General features: G+C 35.7%; 2 protein-coding genes across 2 annotated transcripts in view; both read right to left on the bottom strand.

Moving 5' to 3' along the window:
• Positions 1-25,971, bottom strand: part of LOC147071479 (putative phospholipase B-like 2) — a 157,346-nt gene that overhangs the window by 43,498 nt on the left and 87,877 nt on the right. The gene's annotated exons all lie outside the window — the stretch shown is intronic.
• Positions 1-25,971, bottom strand: part of LOC147071480 (cell adhesion molecule Dscam2-like) — a 49,445-nt gene that overhangs the window by 12,361 nt on the left and 11,113 nt on the right. The window contains exons 5-20 of the mRNA XM_085947958.1: positions 25,406-25,730; positions 23,851-23,986; positions 22,813-22,932; positions 21,872-22,048; positions 21,557-21,701; positions 20,227-20,375; positions 19,359-19,572; positions 18,348-18,487; positions 17,778-17,848; positions 15,201-15,456; positions 13,971-14,117; positions 12,389-12,553; positions 11,324-11,453; positions 2,708-2,898; positions 2,053-2,232; positions 914-1,102 (exon numbers count right to left, since the gene is read on the bottom strand). Of these exons, the coding sequence (XP_085804084.1) occupies positions 914-1,102; positions 2,053-2,232; positions 2,708-2,898; positions 11,324-11,453; positions 12,389-12,553; positions 13,971-14,117; positions 15,201-15,456; positions 17,778-17,848; positions 18,348-18,487; positions 19,359-19,572; positions 20,227-20,375; positions 21,557-21,701; positions 21,872-22,048; positions 22,813-22,932; positions 23,851-23,986; positions 25,406-25,730 (2,735 nt within the window). The remainder of the gene's footprint in view (positions 1-913; positions 1,103-2,052; positions 2,233-2,707; positions 2,899-11,323; positions 11,454-12,388; positions 12,554-13,970; positions 14,118-15,200; positions 15,457-17,777; positions 17,849-18,347; positions 18,488-19,358; positions 19,573-20,226; positions 20,376-21,556; positions 21,702-21,871; positions 22,049-22,812; positions 22,933-23,850; positions 23,987-25,405; positions 25,731-25,971) is intronic.

The following is a 25,971-nucleotide window of genomic DNA, read 5'->3' as shown; positions in this document are numbered from 1 at the left end:
TGCCAAACACTCGATTGAAAGATCCTCACGATGCTGTTTTTGTTCCATTGCGAGTAATCGCGGCACCCACCTTGCACACAGCTTTCTCATGTCCAAATTTTCATTCAATATGTGATGTATAGCACTTTTTGAAATGCCTACCATGTCTGCTAGCTTGCGAAATTTCAGTCGACGTTCATCCAATACTATTTTGTGGATTTTCGTCACCATTTCTGGCGTGGTCACCTCATTTGGTCGACGACTGCGATGTTCGACTTGGCAGCTCATCCGAGCTCGTTTAAACACAGCCACCCAATATGTTACAGTTGTAAACAAAGGAGTAGACACCTCCAGAGTAGAATCTAGCGCTGCTTTGATATTGGTTGGACTGAAGCCTTTCAAATGAAAGTGTTGTATCACATAACTATGACCCATTTTTTCCATGTTTACAAATTCACTGAGAGCGTTCACTGTTGATGGCAGACAAATAATTACTGAACAACGTAGCGTCGTCAAACTTCAAACTTAGGCTTTATAAGGTTGGTACTTTCTATCATGGTCATTATTTTCAAACAACAACTGCTATCTATACGTCAGGTCGGGTACTTCTGGGACTACCCGGTACGTACACTTCACTAACATAATTTTGTACACATACTAATTGATTGTGATTGATAAAAAATCAATTCCGAAGGTTTAGTAAACATAATCCCGAAATTCATAGGTATCGAAAATTGTTTGGGATTGGATTCCCTAGTTATATAGTACTCACATAGAATTTAAAATCGCAGCTTTGAACTTAATTTACTCTACTTAGTCAACAGTGCCCTTTTATCCTCGGTTCCTCTTGACACACGCATAGATAAACTTTAGAGATCATAATATTATTGAATTAAACAACTGATAATACAGATGTTAGATGATGATTCCTCACCCATTATGACGGACCCTCCATCGTTAGTCGGCCGCCATTGCACCTGAGCACTGTTGGCAGTGGTGTAGAGCACTTCAAGAGTCGGAGAACCGGGTGGCATCAGACAGATAACGGTGTAGATGATGTCATCGGAGCCAAACAGATTTTTGGCAGAGCATGTGTAGTTCCCGCTCACAGCTCGGTCCACACCTTTGGAAAGATCAGAACTTTATACCTAACATTTGGAGCAAGTGTGCGTTTTATAATTTAATAGATGGGATGAAACAGGTCTCCTAGACATTCATTTATGGACAGTGCCTGTTGGAGGGAGGTGATGGTTAACCAAAAGAAAGTGCTAGGAAAGGCTACTTATCGGATTTTAAGTTCAATTTTGTTTTATCTTGACAATGAATTTGACAGTTTCGTCACCTTACTATTAAAACCTCGTAATTCTGTTTGAGAATAATGTTGAGGAGAAGGAAAAAACGTAATAAAAATAATATATTAAATACCTCTCTAATCGATGAATCTGCCAACACTGGTTATGAAATACAAGTTTTTAATTTCATGTTTGAAACCACAAGACCAACGAGTTTTTAAAATTTGTCGATTGATGAACAGCATACTAGTCTAGAGAACTGAGGTTTTAATATGATTTAAAATGTTTTTTTGTTTAAATTTTGTCGAATAAATTTAATTTTTCCATAATATAGGACTTACGAGGTCTTAATAGTAAGGTAACGAGTTATGGATGCTATATTTTTCTTCTAGGTATTACAACCTTATGTGGGTCTTGGCCTTTTTCAGTATACATCTCCTGTCTCTATGTCTGTTCAAAGGTGTTTCTGTGCAGTTTTGGAAGCTCAAGCTATTTAAATCTAACTCGACACTATACTTCCGTCTTATATAATGTCGACGAGGTCTACATTTGCCGTCCAGCCATTTTCATTATCATGCATAACTTATCTATCCTATATGCATGGCCTAGTCATCTAAGGCAGTCCGATTTTATAGACTGTATAGGGTTCTTGTACCAAACATACAGTTTGTTTTTGTATTTCTGTCTCTACAAGACACTGTTTTTGCCATGTACAGAATGCATTTCAATGTCATGGAACGTAGCACGGAAGTGACATTTATTAAAATATTAGACTACTCACTATGAAGTAATAGATTTCCATCATCAGTGACTCTGTAGAGATGGCTATGAGTAATGGGTTTTTGAGCATGCAGCCATCGAGCCCTGGGAGTGGGGTTTCCGACCGCCATGCACCCGAGGACCAGAGATCGACCTACTCCGCCACGAACTGACACTCCAAATGAAGCGATTCTTGCACCTGCTGAAAATATTCATTAATAACATTGTACAGACCGAACACTGTGAGGGTTTACAACTTTAAATACCTGGGGGTTTATATCATGGGAGATAGATAGAACTTTGTAAAGAGACCCTGTTATCTGAATGGGAATGACTGGAGCAACATTCAACTCAATGTGGAATGTAAGCTTGTGGTAAAGCATGAGCGTCTAGCCGGTGCTTTAGAGGTCAAAATTATAGGTTTATACAGTGGAGCTGTAGGACCTGGGAATATGCCAGAAGCCTTGCATATAATCTAATTAAAAAAGGGTATAGGTCTTCATTATAAAAAAAAAGCCTACTGGAGTATTTATGGGGACTCAGTAGCAATATAAAATTCATTGGCATAAGCCAATAATTGTATGGATTTATGAAATATTTTTCCATCATTGCCATCATTCACTTGCCGTTCAAAATAGTAGGTGAAATCAAATATTAATACATTTTATTAAACAAACCTCTCGTAGTGGTAGTCTGGGTCACCAGGCTTGTAGCTTCTCCCTCACCAGCACCAGTATTGCCTGTCAGCCAGAACTCATAGCGACCTTTCTCAACGAGACGCCTCACTTCCACGGCACCCCCCAACCCTATTGTAGCAATGCTGCTGATCTCCGCAGCATTCACCAGTTGAGTAGAAGGTTGTCCACCACTGTAAAGTAATGTTTGTTCTAATGCATATAATTTAGTTTGGTTGGTACCTAATCTGGATGTAATTTTGGTAGGTAATTGTATGTTTGCTAATAGTATGCTTAGTAACTTTATTGTGATCATTTTGTAACTGTAAGCAAGTAAGTTTTGTAAAGGTCCATTTGATTATTGTTAGTTAAGACGTATCTGTCACAATAGTAACTGCATAATATTCTTTAGTTGCATATTAGTTAACCGTATTTTTGGTAGCCGTATGTTTGGTAATTGTATGTTTGATAATTGTATGTTTGATAATAATCGTCAGTTTGGTTTCTGAATTTTCGATAATTGCAAAGAGTATGTTGAACAAGAGACGAACTGTTAAAATCAAAGTAAAGCTTACATTCGGCTTATTACAAAAGATTTAAAAAGTCAAAAATTTGGATAAAAGTGACACAACTGAAACTGAGATTGAATGGACAACTCAACTGACCATTTTTAATATGATCTAACTACACTGCTGTTTCCGAACTGAACTGAAATTGAAACTGAATGAACAATAATGAATCGACTCTTTAAAATGATCTTTAGCTGTATATGAAGCAACAGTCGGTTCGAAAAAAAGTTTGATAACCATAATTATTGGCAGTGGCGAAGGGTGGAGGTAGGCTGCTATGATTCGACATAAATAGTGCATATTAAACTTTGTCAGTCATGCGTATTTGTTTTCATTGAACTAATAATACAATTTGCAGATGGTGCTGGTAAATTTTAAAATTGAATTAAACCCTGCCTAAACCAAACCATCATAGTTTATGTATTTTATGGGCGATCCGACAAAATAGTGCACACTTTTTCAGTCACACTTATTGGTTTTTGTTGAATTAAAATACATATTACAGATGCTACTAGAGAGTTTTTTTAAATTTGTTAAGCCCTGCCTAAACCAAACTATAATCGGTAAAAAATATTCTTGTATCTATAAAATATCTTAAGCTATGTATGATTATTATTTATTATTATTATTTATAGTAGTAATCGTGTATGTGTATACATATTTCGTATGCATAAAGACGTATTGTAACAAGATCATTTTAATCGTTAACCTACAATTCAAGATTAATCATCGTTTTTGTGAAATTAAGAAAAGTTCAAAAGTGCTTCAAAGTTATATTACAGTATCAATATCGCGATTTATGTGTCAGTGCTTAGTCAGGCCAAAAGTGCTTAATTGACGTCATTACGCTCATTAACATTTAATTAGTATTTACGAAATAACTGAAAGTGTTGATATTGTTTATCGTGTTTTTATTATCTGTCATAAAATTTAAACTATCTACCAATTAAAATTTAAAATGAATACAAAAATGGAATTGGTTCAATTGCTCGCATTATTAAAGTCAGCTGTTGACCGAGTGGAAGCTCTTCAGAATGTAATCGCTACTGGATTGTGTGACAAATGCAGCTGTCACCTGGAGTCCATTTCCTTGGAGCAGCCATCGACTATTACCACTGCTGTACAGCCAATCTCTCCGGTCAGTCCAGTCCCTGCTGTCCGTTCTAGGACAACAGACATTACAAGGTCGAAAACAAAAAATTTAACCATGAGTAAGCCACCTGTCGCTCCCAGCTGTGTGGAAACAGTTAATGTAGTGGCTTTACCGGCCACACCGGCCCCTTTCCAAGACAATTTGTCGCAGTCAGCCGGCACTGATGATAAAATATGGACCACGGTGGAAAGCAGCAAACGTCAAAACAACAAGTTTACCAAAGCAGCTGTTAACATTAGAGGTACCAAATCAGGCACTGCCTCCTGCTCTGGTATCGAGAAGACAAAATTAATTCACGTTTGGTCGCTTCATCCTGATTCTACCGTGGAGGCATTGACTAGTTTTTTAAACGACAGTGTAGCTGGTGTGAAAATATCTGTTCATAAACTTCTAACAAAGAAGAATTATGCTTCATTTTAAGTTGTCGTTCCGGAGTCGGATGTAAACAAATTTATGATACCCGATATTTGGCCTGTTAACTCGGTCGTAAGCGAGTGGCAGTGGAAACGGCCTTCTCGTAGTCCGAAACTGTGACGTCCAAATAATATTAATTCATTTCAGAAGCTAGATATCTATTATCAAAACGTTCGGGGTCTTCGAACTAAGTCCGTTGATCTGCGAAATGCTGTTCTAGCATCTGACTTTACAGTCATATGTCTGAGCGAAACTTGGCTCAACGACTCAATGTGTGATTCCGAGCTGTTTGATGAAAGATATCTGGTATTTCGTTGTGACCGTAGATTTGGACAGAGAGGTGGTGGCGTTCTCATTGCTGTACGCTCCGACCGAGTGGACAGTATATCTGTTGTTGACTGTCACTTTGCTGCAGCTATTGACGTCGTTATTATTCGATTACGGTGCAATGGGTCATTTTTCACTGTTTGTTGCGTGTATTTTCCACCGCGATCGTCTCGCGATGCATATAATTCGTTCTTTTCATACTTTGAAAACTTGCCAGTTGAAAATTGCATAACCATCATTGGTGATTTCAATTTGTATTCATCCTCGACAAATATCGATCTGGAGTTTGCTCATTTTTTGTCCTGTATGAATCTCAAGCAGTTTTCAGAGATTAGAAATGTAAAATCGCGAATTTTGGACTTAGTTTTGGCGGATTCAGATTGTTGTGTACCGGTACATGCCTGTGCCGACCCACTTATACCTGAAGATGCATATCACCCCGCGCTCTCAATAGATTTGCCATTAAATTCTTTACGGTTCACAAATAGTCGTATTCAACATCATAATGTTGGAAATGGAGACAGTGAATGTATTGAATCGAAGTTTATTAATAATAATTTGTGGAACTTCTTTAAGGGCGACCTATTGCATATGTATTACGAATTTCAGAATGTTGATTGGGAAATTTTATATTCAATTAGTGACGTCAATGCTGCAGTGAAGGTATTTTACCAATGTATATATGAGGCGTAGAGTGACAAAACCCGCTCTGGGCGATTTTTCAAAAAAAATAGTTATGAATGTACGCAGGAGCTCTTTCGTAAGACCTATCTTCTGTTCTAGATGAGAGTTTTAAATTCCTCTCTGTTTCTTCAAAAAATCTAAATAAATATCGAGGAGACTGACTAAACCCGCTCTTAAAATAAATTTGTTCTGGTAAAACCCTCTCTGCGTAACCGGCCAATCAGACGCCGCGATTTAAATAATGACTCTTCACGAAACCTTTAGTCTCCATACAAACCGTCAAACCGTTTTCTCGTGATTATTAGATTTATGAAGCAGAAAGGCCATAAGTACGCCATGATTATTTGCTTTACTATTTTAAATCTCGCTAATCCATTCATTATGTCTTTACTATCAGAAACAGCAATCTCATATTAAATTCACATTATTATTTATATTACAATATTATTTACTCCATTAAACTTATGTATTTCCAAGATTGAACGTATACAATATTAACAATAAATGTCTTAAATAGTATAAATTATACTAGATTTATTTTTGACCGATTTTATCAACGTTATTTGTAAATATAAAAATTTTATATTAACAATGGACAAAAAATGCCAATCCCGGGATTGTCAAATTGTAATCCCGAAATCCCGGGATCAGAATTTTGGCTCTGGATTGGATTCAATATTTCACAACATGCTTATTGATGACTATTTAATATAAGATGAATATAATATGATATGAGTTGACCGTTTCAAATTCAGTTTCAATATGAGGCGTAGAGTTACAAAACCCGCTCTGGGCGATTTTTCAAAAAAAATAGTTATGAATGTACGCAAAAGCTCTTTCGTAAGACCTATCTTCTGTTCTAGGTGAGAGTTTTAAATTCCTCTCTGTTTCTTCAAAAAATCAAAATAAATATCGAGGAGACTGACTAAACCCGCTCTTAAAATAAATTTGTTCTGGTAAAACCCTCTCTGCGTAACCGGCCAATCAGACGCCGCGATTTAAATAATGACTCTTCACGAATCCTTTAATCTCCATACAAACCGTCAAACCGTTTTCTCGTGCGCGTCATAATTTTGCTTCAATTATTTTACTATTTTTTACTTCTAATAATGAATGTTTTAATAGTTAGTGTGACGGAATCTCAACAAGAACAATCAAGGAAGCGTTTTAAAAATCCAGCTGCTTGGAAATGTAGCCTGTTACGCCAATAAACGTATTTAAAAATTGACTATATTTTGCTGTATTGTTATGAATAACCCAGTGGTGGCTCATATTATTTTCTAGTTTTACGTGTATTTCTTGTTGTCATTTATATTTAATATTCTGTGTGATATAATGAAATATCATAAGGTTATTACACGTTTTTATCATTATTTGGTTTGTGTCAAAAATATAATTAAAGAAAACTATTTTCTGTCGGAGAAATGCTTTTTGTTTGATAATTTGTACTATACAAATGATAGATTTAGTAGGTTATGTTACGTTAGGCTAGTTTTTTCATCTCCCTTGATAAAAAATGACATTCCTTATCATTATATCCACGGGACAAGTTTTTTTCGTCATAAAATTGTATCATTCGTTAATATGAGCGATAATGAATTTTAATTCAAATATGTTTATTAATTTGTAGATTAGTTTAGTTGTAATAACGACACATAGTTAACAATGCTGTGCTACTCGTATCTTGTAGAAATACCTTTACTTTTATAATACGTTTTTGCAATAAATTTCAGAAATTCCACGTTATCACTATTATTTGTAGGTATATAAAACGGAGCAGGAACAACAGAATATAGGTAATAAATATTTATATGGGAAAATAAGTAAGCTCATACTTTGCGACTTTTGTTTATCAGATTTGGTTTTCTGAATTAAATGCTATAAAATATCTAATATACTCGTACCTAAGTAGATTATGAATAATATAGCTTAAAAATATTATTATTTTATTTTTAAATTTAATAAATAGGTTGGTAGGTAATGATGGGTTTCCCACAGACATGTAATTTGGGCACACAGGTAATACAGGGATTAGTTAGGTAAAGGCCTGTACTTAAGTCCGCTGGGTTTTTTTTATTTATGCTATTGATATTATTAAAAAATATGTTATTGTTATTTCAAATTATCTTATAATTACCTTTTAAGGGTTTAAAAATATCTTTCTGATTCAAAATATGGTCATTAATATTAAAATTATTAAGAATTATTAGGGCACTTATATAATTATAAAAGATTAGTTACCTATTAAACAAATAATTTGCATGGTATGTAGGTAATAACTAATTGTTTCCAGGAAAAGTAACATTTTTTGATAATTTTTTTTTTTGTTTGTTATAGAATAAAAATAAGTACATGACATTAACATATTAAAATTAAAAAGTTTCACAAAGGCAATTTGACATAGTAAAAAGTAGGTACTATTCAACTAAATAACTATTTTTTTAAATTAAAAAAAAAAATATTTTTAAGACAAGTACATACCACTATTTTTAAAAAATATTACATACCAATAAAACAGCTAAATATGTAGGTGCAATGCGAAAAATATACAGCTCCCAGTAGGTAAGAATGGCTATAAAATATTTTTTAGACAAAGTAAATTCGAAAATATATTACATAATTATAATAAATACGGACCGCTACTGAACTATCATCTCCTGTCAACAATGTACCACTGTGCGACAAACACCGCTCCTTTTAAAAAATTCCGCGTCGAACGCCGCTCTGTCAGGTAGAGACTGACAAAGACCGCTCTTGGGATAATTAAAATGCATTTATTTGAATAAATACAGCTTATACGTTGGATTTGACAATTTATTATACTTTTCCGTATGTAACGGAAGAAATATAACATCTAAAACTACACTTAAATCATCATAATATGGTCAAAACAGTTTTTCGTCATTTACTCAAAACTCAAAAAAGTCTCTAGAGCGGGTTTTGTAACTCTACGCCTCATATAATGTATTTGACAAGTCATTCTTTATAAAAAAATCATCGGGCTCTTCGCGCAGCTACCCAAAATGGTTCAATTTTGATTTAATTAAAAACATTCGACTAAAGCACTTGCATCACAAAAAATGGAAGAAATCGAAGTGTCTCAGCGACTATATTTTATTTTCTAATCTGCGTAGGAGTGTGCATCGTTCCATCGGTGCTGCGTATAAGTCATACATTGATGGTATCGGGGGGAAGTTAGCGTCAGATCCTAAATCATTTTGGAATTACGTTAGAAGTACGCGCGTCTCTTCTGCTCAATTATCATCTATGTCTCTGGAAGGGAATGTTTTGAGTGGCTCCCAGTCCATTGCTAACGGTTTCGCTCAATATTTTATGTCTGTATATTCTAAAGCTCCTTCGATATTGCCCACACCTCACCCGGATAGTATTTCATCTTCCTGGCCGGTACTAGATATTGGTCTTCTGGATGAGACTGACATGGTGTATGCTTTCTCTCGACTATATCCAAAATCCTCAGTAGGTCCTGATGGTATCCCCCCTTGGATTTTAAAGGGCTGTCATAAGCTGTTAACTGACCCCCTACTATATTTATTTAATCTCAGCCTAAGTACTTCTGTCTTCCCAGATTGTTGGAGCCTAACCCGTATTCGTCCGGTGCACAAAAAAGGCTCGCGCTCTGAAATAATAAATTTTCACCCGGTGGCTGTTCTATCTGCACCAGCTAAGTTATTTGAGTCTATTTTGCATAGGTATATTTATAAACATGTAGACGGTCAACTGACTGACGCTCAGCATGGATTTCGATCAGCTCGGTCAACAGTTACAAACCTTATGACGTATACTGAGTACATATCTCATTCGCTGAACGTAAATTGTCAAGTGGACGCAATTTATACAGATATGTCAAAGGCTTTTGATCGGGTAGATCATGATATTCTCATTAACAAATTAAGTGCAGTAGGTGGATCTATAAATTTTATCAACTTTTTCAAATCTTACTTTTCGCATCGCTGTCAATATGTGGAGTATGCAAGGTGTAGATCCGACGTCTTTCAAACTTATTCAGGTGTTCCCCAAGGATCAAATCTTGGTCCAATTATGTTTCTTATATTCATCAATGACATTGTCAATGTTATAAATGGAATCCAGTTTTTACTCTTTGCAGACGATTTAAAATTATATGCGTCAATTCACAGTGAATTAGATTGTCACATATTACAAAATAATCTCAACTCATTTGAAATTTGGGCGAAAAAAAATAAACTCGAATTTAATACTGATAAATGTGTGTGTATTAGCTTTTCGAAATCAAGATCTCCAATTATTTTCAACTACAATATGTCAAATAGATTACTGAACCGTCAATCAGAAATTAAAGACCTTGGCATATTGTTTGACTCACGTTTATCATTTCGCTCGCACATCACTTCTACGGCATTGCGTGCGAGCAAGCTTCTAGGATTCGTCATGAGACAAGCCAAGTCATTCAAGAATCCAACTGTTTTACGTACACTCTATGTGTCGTTAGTACGGAGTATTCTTGAGTATGGCTCCATCATCTGGAGTCCTTATGAAGTTTCCTATAAGCTTGTTTTAGAGCGTGTTCAGAAAAAATTTCTTCGTCATCTCTATTTTAAAGTTTATAATTATTTTCCTTTTGACACCTTCTCAAACGAGTATTTTCCGACTCACTTTCTTCAAAGCATGCTCGCCTTTCATTCTCTTGAAGCTCGTAGGTCACTTCTGCTCTTAAAGCATTTTTCCCTGCTCTCACGTGGTATCATTTTCAATCCCGATATTCTAGAAAATTTAAATTTTTACACACCCATCAATTACATGCGTGGTCGCAGCCATGACCTATTTTGGGTGAAAGCTGTTTCCTCATGTCAGGCTCACCAGGCACCAATAGTGAGGGCTGTGCGGTTGGTCAATGCACTCCCTAGAGATGTAGATATTTTTGGCGATCCATTATATATTCTGTTTTTTAAATTCTATTTTATTGTTTAATTTGTACTTTTTGAATCATTGTTGTTTTCTTAAATTTTATTTCTTTTGTATAAAACTATTTTTGCTTTCTTTTTTTCCTCCACTTTGTTTTTTCTGATTTTCCTAACTGATTACTTGTAATTTTTATTCTAAATGTCATGTTGTGAACGTCCTGAATTAATAATTTGTTATGTACTCAACGTGTCTTTTTCAAATAAATAAATAAATAAGAATCGGTGTAATTAAGGCGTCCAAAGACGCTCTGGGCACTTAACCGGTTAATGGTATAATTTGAGATATTTTATGGAAAAGTGAATATTTTTTGACGATTATCTACTATGGTTTGAATTAGACAAGGTTTAATTAAATTTTAAAACTAACAAACCCTATCTAGATATTGTAGTCTTAGTTTAATGAAAACAAATGCATTTGACTGACAAAGTTTAGTGTGCACTATTTATGTTGGATCTTAACAGGCTAAATCCACCCTTCGCCTCTGATTGTTGGCGCATACTATAAACTTACCGACTGGCTTCTCTGTAGTACAATGTATAGAAAACAATCTTTCCGTTAGGTTTCTTTGGTGATAGCCAGCTGACAAGAATAGAGTTTGCTGTAAGGGGTATTGCCTTAATATCCTCTGGTGGACCAGGAACTGAAAAAAAGAAATCAGATGTGTCATAGTAGGTATTATTTTGTTTTTCATATCAACGAGAGCAATTTAATAGAAATGAAATTAGACGTAGGCAGCAGAAAATACTGCTGTTAAAATAATAGTATATGTACTAGCTACCCGAAATAACTCTCTATGGGAGCAAATGTGGTGTGGTGTGAGATTTGCTATTATCTAATAAAAAATAAAATTGGTATACGTACTGGAAATTTCATGTTTGGTTATAACATTACATATAAGTGGAATAATGGAATAATTTGTAAATACATTAATAACGTTTAGCTTTCCCACTCCACAAGTAGGTAACGTTATTAGATGAGCTATTCATAATTTATTTATCATAAGTCGACAGAGAAAATACATTTTAAAAGTTCTGAGAGAGAAAAGTAATTGTTCTGTTAATCCAATAATACCATCACATGCCTGCAGGTAGTTCCGATAGGTTTTAAAATTCATAGCAATCAATAAACAAAAGTACGTTTTATAATGACACTTTCTGACATGAGAGAATAAATTGTCACATAAAAGTAAATTGTTCAGACCTACAAACTTATCGGTAGAATGGCCAAAAATGGAACTACAAACAACCATAGGATGCCATTTTGAAAATTTCATTCGAATGTCAGATTTTGTCCAGTTACGAGTCTTGATTGGGTAGTTTTCGACAGTGGCTCCCCTATTCCATTCTTCAGATAAGTTTATAGGTCTGTATCTACTTATTAGCGATTTAAGTTGATGGACCGTTCTATAGCTTTTTTGAATTTTAAGTCTTATATAAAATGAGTGGATAGTATCCAAGTGACATTAGATGGAACATTCTATTGTTTGTTCTAATAATTAAAGCTTGCATAAAATGAATATCAGATTTTCGGAATAATGAATTTTAAAATTGGAACAACGGAGAATGTTATTCTTACCGTCTTCTTCAGTTGTGCAGAAAACTGCTGGACTTTGAGTTCCATCTCCGGCAACCGTGTACGCCAGGACTTGTATTGAATAGTTGGTATATTTGAGGAGGGCGTGGAGATATGTTTCACTACTGCTGGTTCGTTTTACTTCTGATGCAGGAGCCATCTCACCAGCTGTTGAGGAAATACAAACATATTTTAAAGATTCAGATTTAAACTTGACAGGTTTTATAAGCTTGTTTTGTCCTGCTTGTAAATAATCCGCTATAATATAATAAGAGCTTTCTCAAACTTGGTATATATATAAACTTTTCAATATTACCTACTCATTTGTCTGTATCTACCAGTGGCGAAGGGTAGAGGTAGGTTGTTAAGATCCAACACAAATAGTGCACACTTTGTCAGTCATATTTATTTGTTTTCGTTGAACTAAAAATAATGAAGCTGGATAGTTTTTAAAATTCATTTAAACCCTTTCTAGACCAAACCATAATAGAAGAGGTACTTATTTATTTCGTTGAACTAAGAATACAAATTGCAAATGGTGTTGGTTAGGTTAGGTTATTTGCACTATTTACCTCAGATCGCTACAGCCTACCTTCATCCTTTGCCATTGGTACTTTATAATATTATTATGTTAGGTATGTAAAAAGAAGTCAAAATGTGTCACAATCAATTTTCACCTATACCCCATATACCCGGAGAGGTAAACATAGATGTTGACAATCTACTATTCGAGATAATGGAGTGCATCAGTGCGCATTGTCGTTTTGGACGTATAACAACAGAAAATTCTAATATGCCTCGTGCTTATGGCCACTATCTTTGACTGCCCAGTTTGAGGTTAATGTATGTAGTATGTAATATTAATAAAACAATATAATCTATTCATAACAAAATCAAGTTTCATGTTTTATCTTGGCAATAACTGTACATACAATAATTTATGGAGTTGACTGACTGAAATGTTTGCGGTTTTTAACAGTATGAAGTTTGCAACAATTGAATGTGCAATACCGAATAATACACCATTTACACGTGCATAGTTTTTTTGTTGACAGTACGTATTATTGCGGCCATATTAAGAAAATACACATGTAAACACGTATTGTCATGCATAAATCAAAAAGTTCGGAAGCTTCTAAATTATTATGTGATAGTTGAAATTTTTGTCGATCTGCGCCTGCGCAGTAGAATGATAGTCGTGAACCTGCCGGCAAAAAATGAACTACCGCGGAGACTCATTTTTTGGTTAACCGATTTTTATGACCTGTCAAATAGTAGGTACCATAAAATAACAACATCGTGACTCGCTTACTCTTGAAGATTGAGACTGGAGAAACAGTCAGCACTTTTACATATAAACAGTTATTGTCTCGATAGTTCAAAATACATACTATCGCTGCTAGTAAGTCCATGTACGTGTACAGGCGCTATAAGTCATATCTAATTTATAATTTTAGCTAAGTAATCTTTCATTCAGGGTCACTTTTATATAATTAGGATTCGTCTATATAGGGTTCTGTTGAATATCTTAGGTATACAACAAATTGCTGATAATCAATGATATTAACAGTATTTAAATTCTTACAGTATATGTCGGACATGGGCTTGTAAAGGATCTTATAGCCAAGAATAGTGCCTCCATGGTGAGAGCGAGGCGGCATCGCCCATTCTATCTTCAGGCTCTGGGAGGAGAGCGGTCCGCAACGCACTGACTGCGGGGGAGCTGTGGGAACTGAAATGTAAGATGAAACATTCAATACATAATATAATTATATCATGATTTTGACATAACTTTGTCGACTATTTATAGCTTTATTATTATGCATTAATGACTTGACATAAATTTGCTTGAAATCTACCCCCAGAGAATTTACCCTTAGAGCCGGATCAGAATATTATAAAACTTCCCAATAAACCCAATCGATAATTATTTTGACTGTTTTACATATTTTAACCTGATCCGTGCCACGGACGAGTTAACTCGCCAAAGCATGTATGTCGCGTCAGGCCACGGACGAATATATTCGCGGGTTCTTGTAAACGTCATAACTTCTGAATAAACATTCTGTGTATATTTTCTAAACAATATTTATCAAGTGTCCACCTAGTAAAAATTGGCTGGCAGTGATAAGGTTAAAAGACATTTAGGTATGACTGGAAATATTATTACTAGTTAAAAATATCACTGGTATAGTAAGGTAATAAATCAATTACAGTACTCTCTCAGTAGTCCGCAACCCCAAAAACCAGACAAGTGTCCAATTGGTGAAAGCGACGGATTATAGTGCATACATACAAAATATGGTAAAAATTAAAACAGGTATTTCGTAATAGGTATTTACTAAATTATACATATTTATAAATTAAGTTTATTAACTAAATATTAAACAGTTAATCACTTGACACAACCAGTTGTTCAGTGAAGCAGATATTCTTGAATGGGTTAGGATTCCTGGCTTTCCCTATGACCAAAAGTTTCAGTTTGTGTGTCCCGGTTGCATTGGAGCACGGCATAATAAATTGTAATGCGGCCCTTGGGCACTTTCCTTCCTGGTACATCACTTTCTTCGCGTTGAACGCACGTTTTACGAAGGAGAAGTTTCCAAAATAAACCCGTCTCATCTGCGTTGTATACTTGTACGCGGCGGACAACTGAATTTGAGAATCGAATACCGGCGAATTATAGAGCTTGATTTTGTGCTTTCAACTAGTAAAAATAACGGCGGATTATAGTAGTTGTCGGATAATCGAGCGGCAGATTACTGAGAGTGTACTGTATTTAAATTAGCAAATTAATATAATTTACGATTTTTACCTCCTTCCCTGGTAAGAGTCAAGATTGGCGCACTGGGTGGCCCCGCAGCAGCGCGATTGTAAGACCTAACAGTGACCCTGTACCGCGTGAACTGCCTCAAGCCAGTCAGCGTGAACCGGTCGGTCCCCGCTCCCTTGACAGTTGCAAACTTGTGTGGTGGCGGTGCTGATGATGTGCCTCCGTCCACTTCCGTTGCCTCCGCCCAGTTGATTGTGTAGCCGAGGAGTGGGCCGTTCCATGATGTACGGGATGGAGCCTGGAATCAAGCAGAGTTTGGACTAATATCAAACACTTTATAACAGCGATTTCAGAATATTAATTCTAGTATGATTGAATTCAGGGGCAGATTTATCGGTATCTTATCTGAATATGCGTGGTATGGAGTCTGTAATAATAAGCTCCTATCAAACCACGATATAAACAATTTCTTCCTATTCCTGGAAAAGAATTTAGCCGAGTTTGAAACCCAAAGTTTCTAGCAGAGGAATAAGACAATTAATTTTTTTTTTCAACCATGTCCGATCCTAATAAGATCATATGGGCCTCCACAGAATAATTCACAAGAATTTGAGAATATACGAGGGTGGGTCAATAAGTCCTTAGAAAAGCCAACAGGTGGCGCGAATTGTACTGTAAGCGGTTTGTTTTCATGCAGCGGCACTACCAATTCAGTATGCTGCGAAGTTTCAATTAGATCGGTCGGGTTGTTGTGTGTTTCTCGTACATTTAAAAAAAAAATTTGCTTGTGGAAAATGGAAAAATGGAAAATGGAGAAAATTGAGTTTAGAGCTGTTATTAAACATTTTAATATAAAAGGGTTAACAGCAAAGGAAATAAAAAATGAGTTGGATTTAGTTCACGGCATATCTGCTCCTTCACTTGCAACTATTTATAACTGGTTAAATGAATTTAAACGTGGTCGTACATCAACAAAGGATGAACCACGCTCAGGACGTCCTGTAGAGGTGACTACACCAGAAATGATCAATAAAATCCACGATATGGTGTTAAGTGACCGAAGATTAAAGTTGAGTGAGATAATTGAGGTTACAGGGATCTCAAAAGGTAGCGTCATTTCTATTTTACATGACAAATTGGGCATGAAAAATATTTCTGCAAGATGGGTGCCGCGTTTGCTCACAGTCGACAATAAACGCAATAGGGTGGTGGCCTCTAAAGCCCTGTTGTCGCTCATGCAACGCAATCCGGATGAATTTTTTCGTCGCTTTGTGACCAGATGAAACATGGATACACCACTATACTCCCGAGACGAAAGAACAGTCAAAGCAGTGGATTGCGAAGGCAAACCATGTCCAAAGAAGGCGAAAACCGTAAAATCAGCTGGTAAGGTTATGGCTACTGTATTTTGGGATGCACGTGAAATTATTTTCGTTGACTATTTGGAAAAAGGAAAAACAATAACAGGGGATTATTATGCATCTTTATTGGACCAGCTAAAAAACAAAATTGAAGAAAAACGGTCTCATTTAAACAGGAAAAAAATCCTCTTTCATCAGGACAATGCCCGTGTTCACACATGTTTACGATCAATGGCTAAAATTGAAGAATTGAAGTTCGAATTGGTCGACCACCCACCGTATTCGCCAGATTTAGCCCCCAGTGACTTTTTCCTTTTCCCAAACTTAAAAAAATGGCTAAGTGGACAACGTTTTTTTTCAAATGAAGAAGTCATCGATCGGACAAATGCTTATTTTGAGGACCTTCCGAAAACTTATTTTTCTGACGGCTTAAAAAAAATTGAGAAACGTCTAACCAAGTGTATTGAGCTCCAAGGAGATTATGTTGAGAAATAAAAAAAAAATACAAAAATAAAAAGTGTTTTAATGCTTTTTTCTAAGGAATTATTGACCCACCCTCGTAGCATTCTTATATTGAGCATACATAATTTGAAAACTCAGATATATACCTAGATACCTACTAGAAAAAATCGTTTAGAAAAAACTTCTGTTGGACAATTTTTTTCAAAAAGATATTTTCTAGTAGGTATTTGAGGTGTGAAAATGCAGACACTGCGTTAGATTAGCCACGTGCATTGCAAGGAGGTCTATGTACGCAAACCCCGATAGCTAGAGAAGATCTAGACGGCTGAAATTGAGATGGCTGCACTGTGCCCCTGGAGAATTTAAGAATGCTCAGTCAAAGCAACTGGAGAGTGTCGGCGATGTATCGTACAGGATGGAGGAAGTTATTGGAGTAGGCCAAGATTCGCCAAGGGTTGTAGTGCCATAAGTGATGATAATATTATCTTTAATTTGCTATGATATTTTAATACTTATTTCTTTTTCTTTTCAAACATGCAATCATCGTTGTTTTTGGTTACTAGAAGCCTACTTTTTTTATGGAGACGCACATAATTATTATTTCTTTATGACATCACCGCCTGCTTCCGTAAATATTTCTAAATAATAATTAGGTTGTGATAATCCATTGATTCAATTCAGATATATAGATGTCACTGTGCCTAATTTAAATATGATGACAGATAATTTATGTTAAATAGTCATTTTCTATTGAGTCGTCGCCACTGGTGAATATTATAATAGTTAAGTCGAATACCTGCCACGAGACGAGAAGTTCCCCTGCTTCCCCAGGTATCACCTGAACATTCTGTGGAGGCTCCGTTGGGGCTAGAAAAAAACAAATGAAAAAAAATTATAAGTATAATCCTGAACAGCTTATTATTTATTAATTTAATTGGAATTTACGTCCATTATAATAGTTTCGAAACAAAGTTTTTTTGACTCTATGATATTTGAGTTAATAATGTTGACAGCTTTTTCAATCTGGTATAAGACCCGTTTCACACAAGACACCTGTGTGGCAAGATTCTGCATTTACACATAACTGAATATTGGGCACGTTCAGATGGGGACACACAAGTGTCTCGTTCATTTAGATGTAAATGCGGAATCTTGCCACAACGGTGGCACCAGTCAAGTTTCCCGTGTGAAACGGGTCTAACCGTGTTAGAGATTCAGATAACCCTCTTCCAACGAGAGAGAAGGACATGTTGTTCTGATGATGACTTCATAATTAACTTTAATATTATCATAAGAATTTTAAAAAACTTAATTCTAAAACCATCTTTTAATCTATTAAAATCATTAATGATGCTGGCTTAACCACCTTCTTCCTGGGTTTTAGCCACAATGGTATCGGTAAAAGAGCTGCTCTCTATCTGATTAACGGCCAGCATCCTCATGGAGTATGTGGTGTCCGGAATAAGGCCGCTGACCACTCCTTGTTCAAGAGCATCACCTATCACACTGGAAGAAAACATTACAAAAGTTAGAATACAGTTTTTGAAAGTAGTCTATGAAGCCGCCAATATTTTATTCTGAAAATTAGTATTTATTGGCTTGCAATTTTTGTGCCAATTTTGGCGGTGTTGTGGTCGAAGCTGATCTACTTTGCCGTGCCACTACAAGAATGATCTATACATTGCAGGTTGGATATGATAATAGGAGTATGACATGGTGCTGGGCAGAAAGGAAGTGGCTTGCCTTCTGGACCGATGCTGGAGCGTGAAGGCTGAAGACATAAGTAAATAAGCCAGTTTGGTAACCGCTATCAAATTTAGAAAATACACCACTGCATTGGTGACGATACTCGGAAAAAATGAGCACAAACACTCGCCTACATTGCAAAATTAGACATAATCAATTTTACTGATAGCTGTAAGCATGGCTCCCACACCCTGAAGCGGTTCCCCAAGCTAGGATATTTAGCAGGCTCCCCTATGTAGTGTTTGTGGTGGTGGTGTTCACGGATGCTCGGATACACGGACTCTCAGATGCACAAAGTAGTGTTCACAGTAAAATTAAGGGTATTTAGTGTACTTTTTGTATTATTTAATCCACTTGAATTATGGAGTTGTCAAGTATCGACACACGATTAAAAATTGCATCGCACAACCACATATGTATTTTAAAATATTAACATTATTGAATTGAAGACTTTTTTTCCTATTAAAGCAAATTTATGATGTGTTTTTATCCCACTTATCTGGTCGATTCCCCAGGCCATGCCAGTCCCCTAACTGTAACTGTATAACCTACTGTAAGTATAAAAAATGTTTTTATTGAAACCTTTCCTTACAAAGGTAATAAAGGAAAGAATAAACATGTGAAAACACACCTTGATATTATGGACTGTGGCACAGTAGTGGCGATGGTTAAATTAACAATGTGGGCGTTGTCCCAGGCGTCTTTTGTGGCGACATTCAGCGGTTGGTACTGCACCAGATAGCCCAAGACAGGGCTGTTGCCATCGAAGGGTCTCTTCCACGCGAGGCGGACTGATCGGCTGGCCACTTCCACCACTTCCAGCTGCGATGGAGGGTCTGGTCTCTCTGTTCGTGGTAATACATCACAGAAATTACAATATTAATATAATATTAGTTCTCAGTTATATTAAACAAGATGAAGGTCCTTTCACACTTTGAGCAGCGCTGACCTACACAATTATTTCATTCCTTGTGGTTATGATTCATTTTTTTTAATAGGGGTGATGGTGGTGAGGAGTAGGACTGGTTGGAGGTTGCTCGAGTGAATTGAGTACAATGACAGGTTTGACAATTTAAATAGAACAAGGAAATACACGGTGAGATGTGCTGAAAAGGCTTGAGGTTATTGACCCTCACCGATGTATTCACACTTGCAGAATGTACTGACCAAAGATTAAGTGCTATGCGATAATTGGCTAATTTGCTGACTATCGCATTGTTGCAATCCCGCAGCGTTTGCTGACATGGCCTGAGGCTGTTGACCCCCACACATCTGTCCATTACTCGAAAAACAATCCCCTTTCGTATACTAAATCCAAATTAATCGTAATTCATTATTGTTATTTTTGTACTTTACTTTTTGAGCGCAAGGAAAAAATAATAATATCTTATTTTTTTTATTCTAAATAAAATTAAAAACAAATTAATAATGTTTAATATTCAGCTCTTCTTTAATAACATTGGTTTGATTGCTCTGGGATGAATTATGTATGTACCTACCTTGTACCGCAAGATGAATGAAGTGCTCACTTCTTCCGTAAGAGTTGCTCGCCTGGCACCGATATAATCCAGAATCCTGACGATCAGCTCTCTCTATACTCAACTGCGAACGGACCCCACTCTCTTTCTTTAATTCTGATAAACTTAACCTGAAATTAATTAGTTACACTCATGTATTTATATTTTTGTACTTACCCATAAATTGGACAGCTTTCTACGTTTATTAACCGACAGCGCATATTGTGTAATTATTAAAATATGATAGTCCATGTGATTTTAAATAATGAAATTGAATGACTACCTGAAATACATTTTGCATGCACTCTACAGTCATACCTTACTCTGTGTTTTGCTTGAAGTCGTGGCAGGTGTATGTGCATAGTAGGGATTGCAATACCAAATTAAATATTACCGGTATTCATTAAAATATAATTAAAAAACAGAAGTATGTATCTATAAATTTAATATAGCTATACAAATATATTTAAAACATTTATATTTTATATCAAAAATATCTAAGTACCTACATAATACTTTGATCTTTAAAAATATGTATATTGTGGGACTGCCAAAAGTTGGTAAGTCTCGAAATCATGTTATGGAGTAATTGCAGTTTGAAGTTTGACATGGCCTCTAAAATCAGGTAATATGCAAATTTCTTTGTGTGCATGTTTTATATATCGGATGACCTTGATTTTTATTTCTAGCACATATTTAGGTATATATAGACACAATATTATGATAAATGTAGAATTGTTGATTTTTAAAAATATTGATTTGATTAATTTCATGATCGTGTTAAATATATATAAAAGATTGTATGTTATTTTAAATTGTGCAAGTCATCTGAAATATCAATCCATCTCTCTTGTATTCTTAATTTTTAAATTGCCTAATTGATCGCGGACTGGACAACCTGGAGAGATTGGTGGTTTTGGGTGGCTTCCAGGGAAAGCGAAGTAGAGGAAGAGCGTATGCACGCTGGAGCGACCAAGTGAAAGAGCTGACTGGGGGGGGGGGCACCATTCATTCTGCCCTGAGAGAAGCGGAAAATCGAGAAGGATGGAAAGTCTTGGTCGCTCAAAGGATGGCAAAATTAAAAAGTGGTCACGATCCTCAGTCATGAGTGTACGACCAAGAAGAAGAGAATTGATTAGTAGTGTATTTTAATCGATCAACGTGTGAACGTAAACGCGTCCTTTGTTAACACCGAAAATACTGGTATTTTGAATAATTGACACCGGTATATCGGTATCAATAAATACTGGAATCCTGGTTTTGAAACACCGGTATTGCAATCCCTAGTGTATAGTATGGTTGTAGTACGCACCTGTAATTATTGGTATCAATTGCATTGGTATTATGAGTCCATATATTGTGTATTGGGTTATCTCCCAATATGTCACACACCAGGGTAACAGGATCGTTTCTTCTTGTCGTTATATTTTGGGAAGCAACTTCAAATCTTGCTGGTTCTAAAAATACAAGGCATATTCTTCATGTATATTCTAGTAAAAGAAACATAATTATTTAGGTTTTTTTCACCATTAGATCATACCAGATTATCTCACTGCTCAGATATGACATAAATAATCATTTTGATGGTGGGGCTTTATCTAAATATTGGATGACAATAATTACACACCATTGACACTTAGAACAATGTTCTTGTACAACACGGATCCAACTCCATTCTCAGCAGTACACCTGTAGTTTCCTTCATCTTGAGAGGATACCGAGTTTATCAATAGAGATCCATTGTTGAAGACGACAATGTGTCCATTAATCGGTGAAATTGGATCGTATTCATCGTTTGCCCTGTCTGGAAAACGATATACAAATTATAAATAAATATTATATCGGTATGCATTTCAATACAGCAAAAGAAATGGCGTATTTCAAAAAAATACTACTTTAGTACTCTTTCTCTTAGGTCAATAATTATTATAAAACAATCATTATTCGTAGGATGTTTTACCACATTTGAATGGTCAAAGAAATAGCTTATAATCAGTATCTTTAGAACTATCTTCAAATGTGTTAATCATGCCCATTTTTTGAATAATAAAATGCCTATTCTTGTCAAATTTGGGATCACAGAGATTAAAATATAATTTTTTATCTTAAATATTTCATTGTATAATGTTAACAAAAATTTTAATAATGGTTTTATAAATGCGTTTAAAAATTAATTAATCTAAAACATCTTAACACCACTGCACATGGATGTACTACAATATGACTATATTCTAAAACATTAGATCGAGAGGTTTAAAAGAATACTATTTTATGTAATAAAAATACTTTAATTATTTAATCAAATGTTTAAAATAAATATACAGGATAATAAGGCTTCAAAATTATATAAACAGATTATCTACAATGTTTTAGGAATATTCAGGCTTATGCTCTGAAAATACCATAAAATCTCCATTTTGACCTACGTGGCGCATGTCGGCCGTTAAGTATAATAATATATGTATTGATAAAATGATAACATCAAAAAATGTTATCAACACGAACGTGTGTAGGAGCATGTGCTGGATTTTGACTTCAAAAATTTAAATAGCATATCAATGTACTTACTATGTTGTTTTGACCAGTACGTTCTTGGTTCTGGATAGCCCTTGGCATCACAGCTTATAACTGCAAAACTTCCAAGTAAAGTGGAAATATCTTGAGGCTCGTAATTCCAATATGGTGGTACTGAAAAAACAAATAAACCTATTAGTATAATAAATTAATAATAATATTGTCTAGCTGTCAGATTCACCTAATACCTACTCTAATAATAATTATTCTATTCTATTCCATTATATTATATTATAAGTATAATATAAGGTACCAAGGCCAATTTGGCCTATTATCCTCATCATCTGTAGTACTTGCGTGTGTCCACCTATTAACGAAGAGTGCATGGCCCTTCGTCAAGGGTCTGAGGGAAGAAAGAAAGAAAATACATGAAAAAATAGGGGTTATACAGTAGTTCCTCTTTCGAATTGATGGAGTCAGCACTGCAAAATATTTTATTTTTATATCTATGCAGATGGAAGAAACTAAATGGCCTCTCTTTTGTCTCCTACTGTAGGAAAAAAATTAAAATATATATTAACTGAGGAGGCGTTAAGAGCAATATTGCTCGCGGTCTCGAAAATTCGGCGTCGATGACTGGATCGGCATTATTAAGATCTTTGATCGACCTGGTTTGGAAATTCTGCTGTCATGGAGCTGTAATTTTTTTAAGAAAGTTTCAAGATGTCGTCGTAGTTGGTTTCAAGTACGTTCAAGTCTTTATAAAGAGTTAGTATTGCGAACAGACCATGGGGCATCTGTGATCATACGAGTTTGTTTTGTATAGTCTGAAGCATTTTAAAATATCATCTCCCACTCACTTATGTAGCAAATTGCAAGAATGTCCTTATTTTATGGCAATTGTCTTCTATATCTCTCCTAGATAAGTATTACATACCTTAGAACTGTCTTGTTTTTAATAACATATTTAAGATTGGCACAAATAAGTTGATTTATTTAAAATTTATTATACAGTTATCAGCAGTTGTTCGTCACAATGTATGTTTCTGTGTTAAATTGTCACTTGGTCTGGTCGCAGTAAAATCAGGTCACCTTTTATGATAAGTTCCGCTGAAGTGTTGACTTTTCCAGCAGAGTTGGTAGTCGTGCAGGTGTAAGTTCCACTATGGGTCTCCAAAAGACTCTTGAAAAGCAGGTAACTGAAAAACTCCGCACTCCGTTCTTCGATCTGAAAAATGTGACACCAATTTGTAGCACAAGTAATCTAATTTGGATAACTTAAAATGTTATGTCATGTACGTTTTATTATAGGTTCAAAGACACTGACCCATTTGAACTCTGCGGATGCATAAAGTAGGTACCAAGCGTGGTGGTTTTAGATACGCTGATAGGTTTGGAGGACCCTTATATCAATAGTTTGCATGTGTGACAAACCGCCACTGGGCATTAAAAATATACTGATAGTGAAGTTGATTTTTTTAACACTCTGATTGCCAAGAATACTCAACTTTGAATATCTGTATGAAAAATGGTTTACTTTCTGACGTAGCGACCGCCTTTCTATTTATTTTACTCTCACAGACAAGGTAATATATGTACTCAAAAGTCTCGGGGTCCGAGATGGTAACGCTATTTAATTTTTGTAAGACCTGCATGTTTAATATTAAATGTTAAATACTAGGAAACATCTTGTTTTGAGACAAGCCAATACAACAGAAGTCTCCTGAACATTTGACATTTGGTCTATTCGACAAACCAATCCTACATCGACGATATGGTAAACTATACACATTAATCCTGCGCTTACGTCCTCCACATGGCTAGTAATGGTATATTCTAATATTACTCATACTATAATGGGTAATATCCGGAAATTTATACGTATGCAGTTTGCCGTATCACACTTCACTGTGAAATGTATCAGAAATATATGGTTGTATATTATTAAAGACCGTCCAACCTCTTTGGGTTGTATCATCATCATCATCATCATCAGCCTGAATCTATCCACTGCTGGATGAAGGCCTCTTCAAGTTGCTTCCACTTCTCTCGGTCCTGTGCATTGCGTTGCCACGTACTTCCGCAGAACTTTATCATTTCATCGATCCAGCGGCCTCTAGGTCTACCTTGTGGACGTTTTGTACTTCTTGGATACCACTGGATGACTAGATTTGTTCAACGATTATCTCTTCTTCGAGCTATGTGTCCAGCCCATCTCCATTTAAGGCTTTTAATAAACTCGGGTTGCATAGTACTGAGATAAAATTCATGTCTAAATAAAACACGGTAGCTACTTGTCGGTTTACAGGAAGCCAGCGACAAACAAATTTTGAAAATAGCCGATATACTGGATTATTTGTTAGGTTGGGTTAGGTTTTCATTCTTGAAGGTTGGACGAACATTATTGTCTGCAATGCTCCACAAACAACGTGTAATATTTTCATCTCGGTGCTATAGAGATGACCATACAGTATGCGGTCATCTCTTTCCGATAAGAAAGCTTACGGCAAACTGTGTTATGGTGAAATGTAATACGTACAATTTACATGTAACCGTAATGGGTACCTACCTACTATTATAATAACTCTCCCTGACGTTATGATATTTTTGAAATACAAGAAAACAAATATCATTTATTTCAACATACCTGAAGAGATGCCGAAATAGGCAGTCCATCCTTCATCCACGAGAAATAAACAGGCATATCTCCCGAAGTCACCGTGCAAGAAAGTTGTGCCCTCTCTCCAGACTTTAAGTTGGGAGGAAATGTGAGAGGGGACAGAACGGGTGGACTTCTCACCACCAGCTGGATCTCTCTCCTTACAAGCTCTCCTCCAGGAGTTGCCACCGAGCAGGTATAGTTTCCCGCATCGGTGGATGGATCCAGAGAAGATATCTTCAAGAGACCATTCTCCTGTTTATAACGTGGGTTTGATGATAATTTTTGCCGCCCTGTTTCCCATTTTACGTAACTAGAATAAGAATAAAATATGTATTGTACGATGTATATCTGTTTTTATTATTATTTAATACCTAAAATGCAGCAACTTTTGTGTACCTATTTGCCAAATACAAGTCTTTCTGAGCACACACGACCGTTTCGTATGTAGCATTGTGAGAAAACTACAGTTACGATCATATATTTATGTGATTTGATCGAATTTTATGCTTGAAAAAGTTTTTGAAGGACGCCAAGTCCTGCCAAGAATGATG

The sequence above is a fragment of the Rhyacophila brunnea genome, unplaced genomic scaffold, assembly GCF_057557595.1.
Source record: "Rhyacophila brunnea isolate RB1 unplaced genomic scaffold, BYU_Rbru_1.0 scaffold_20, whole genome shotgun sequence".
Classification (NCBI taxonomy): Eukaryota; Metazoa; Arthropoda; class Insecta; order Trichoptera; family Rhyacophilidae; genus Rhyacophila; species Rhyacophila brunnea.
This window is presented reverse-complemented; position numbering and strand designations above follow the sequence as displayed.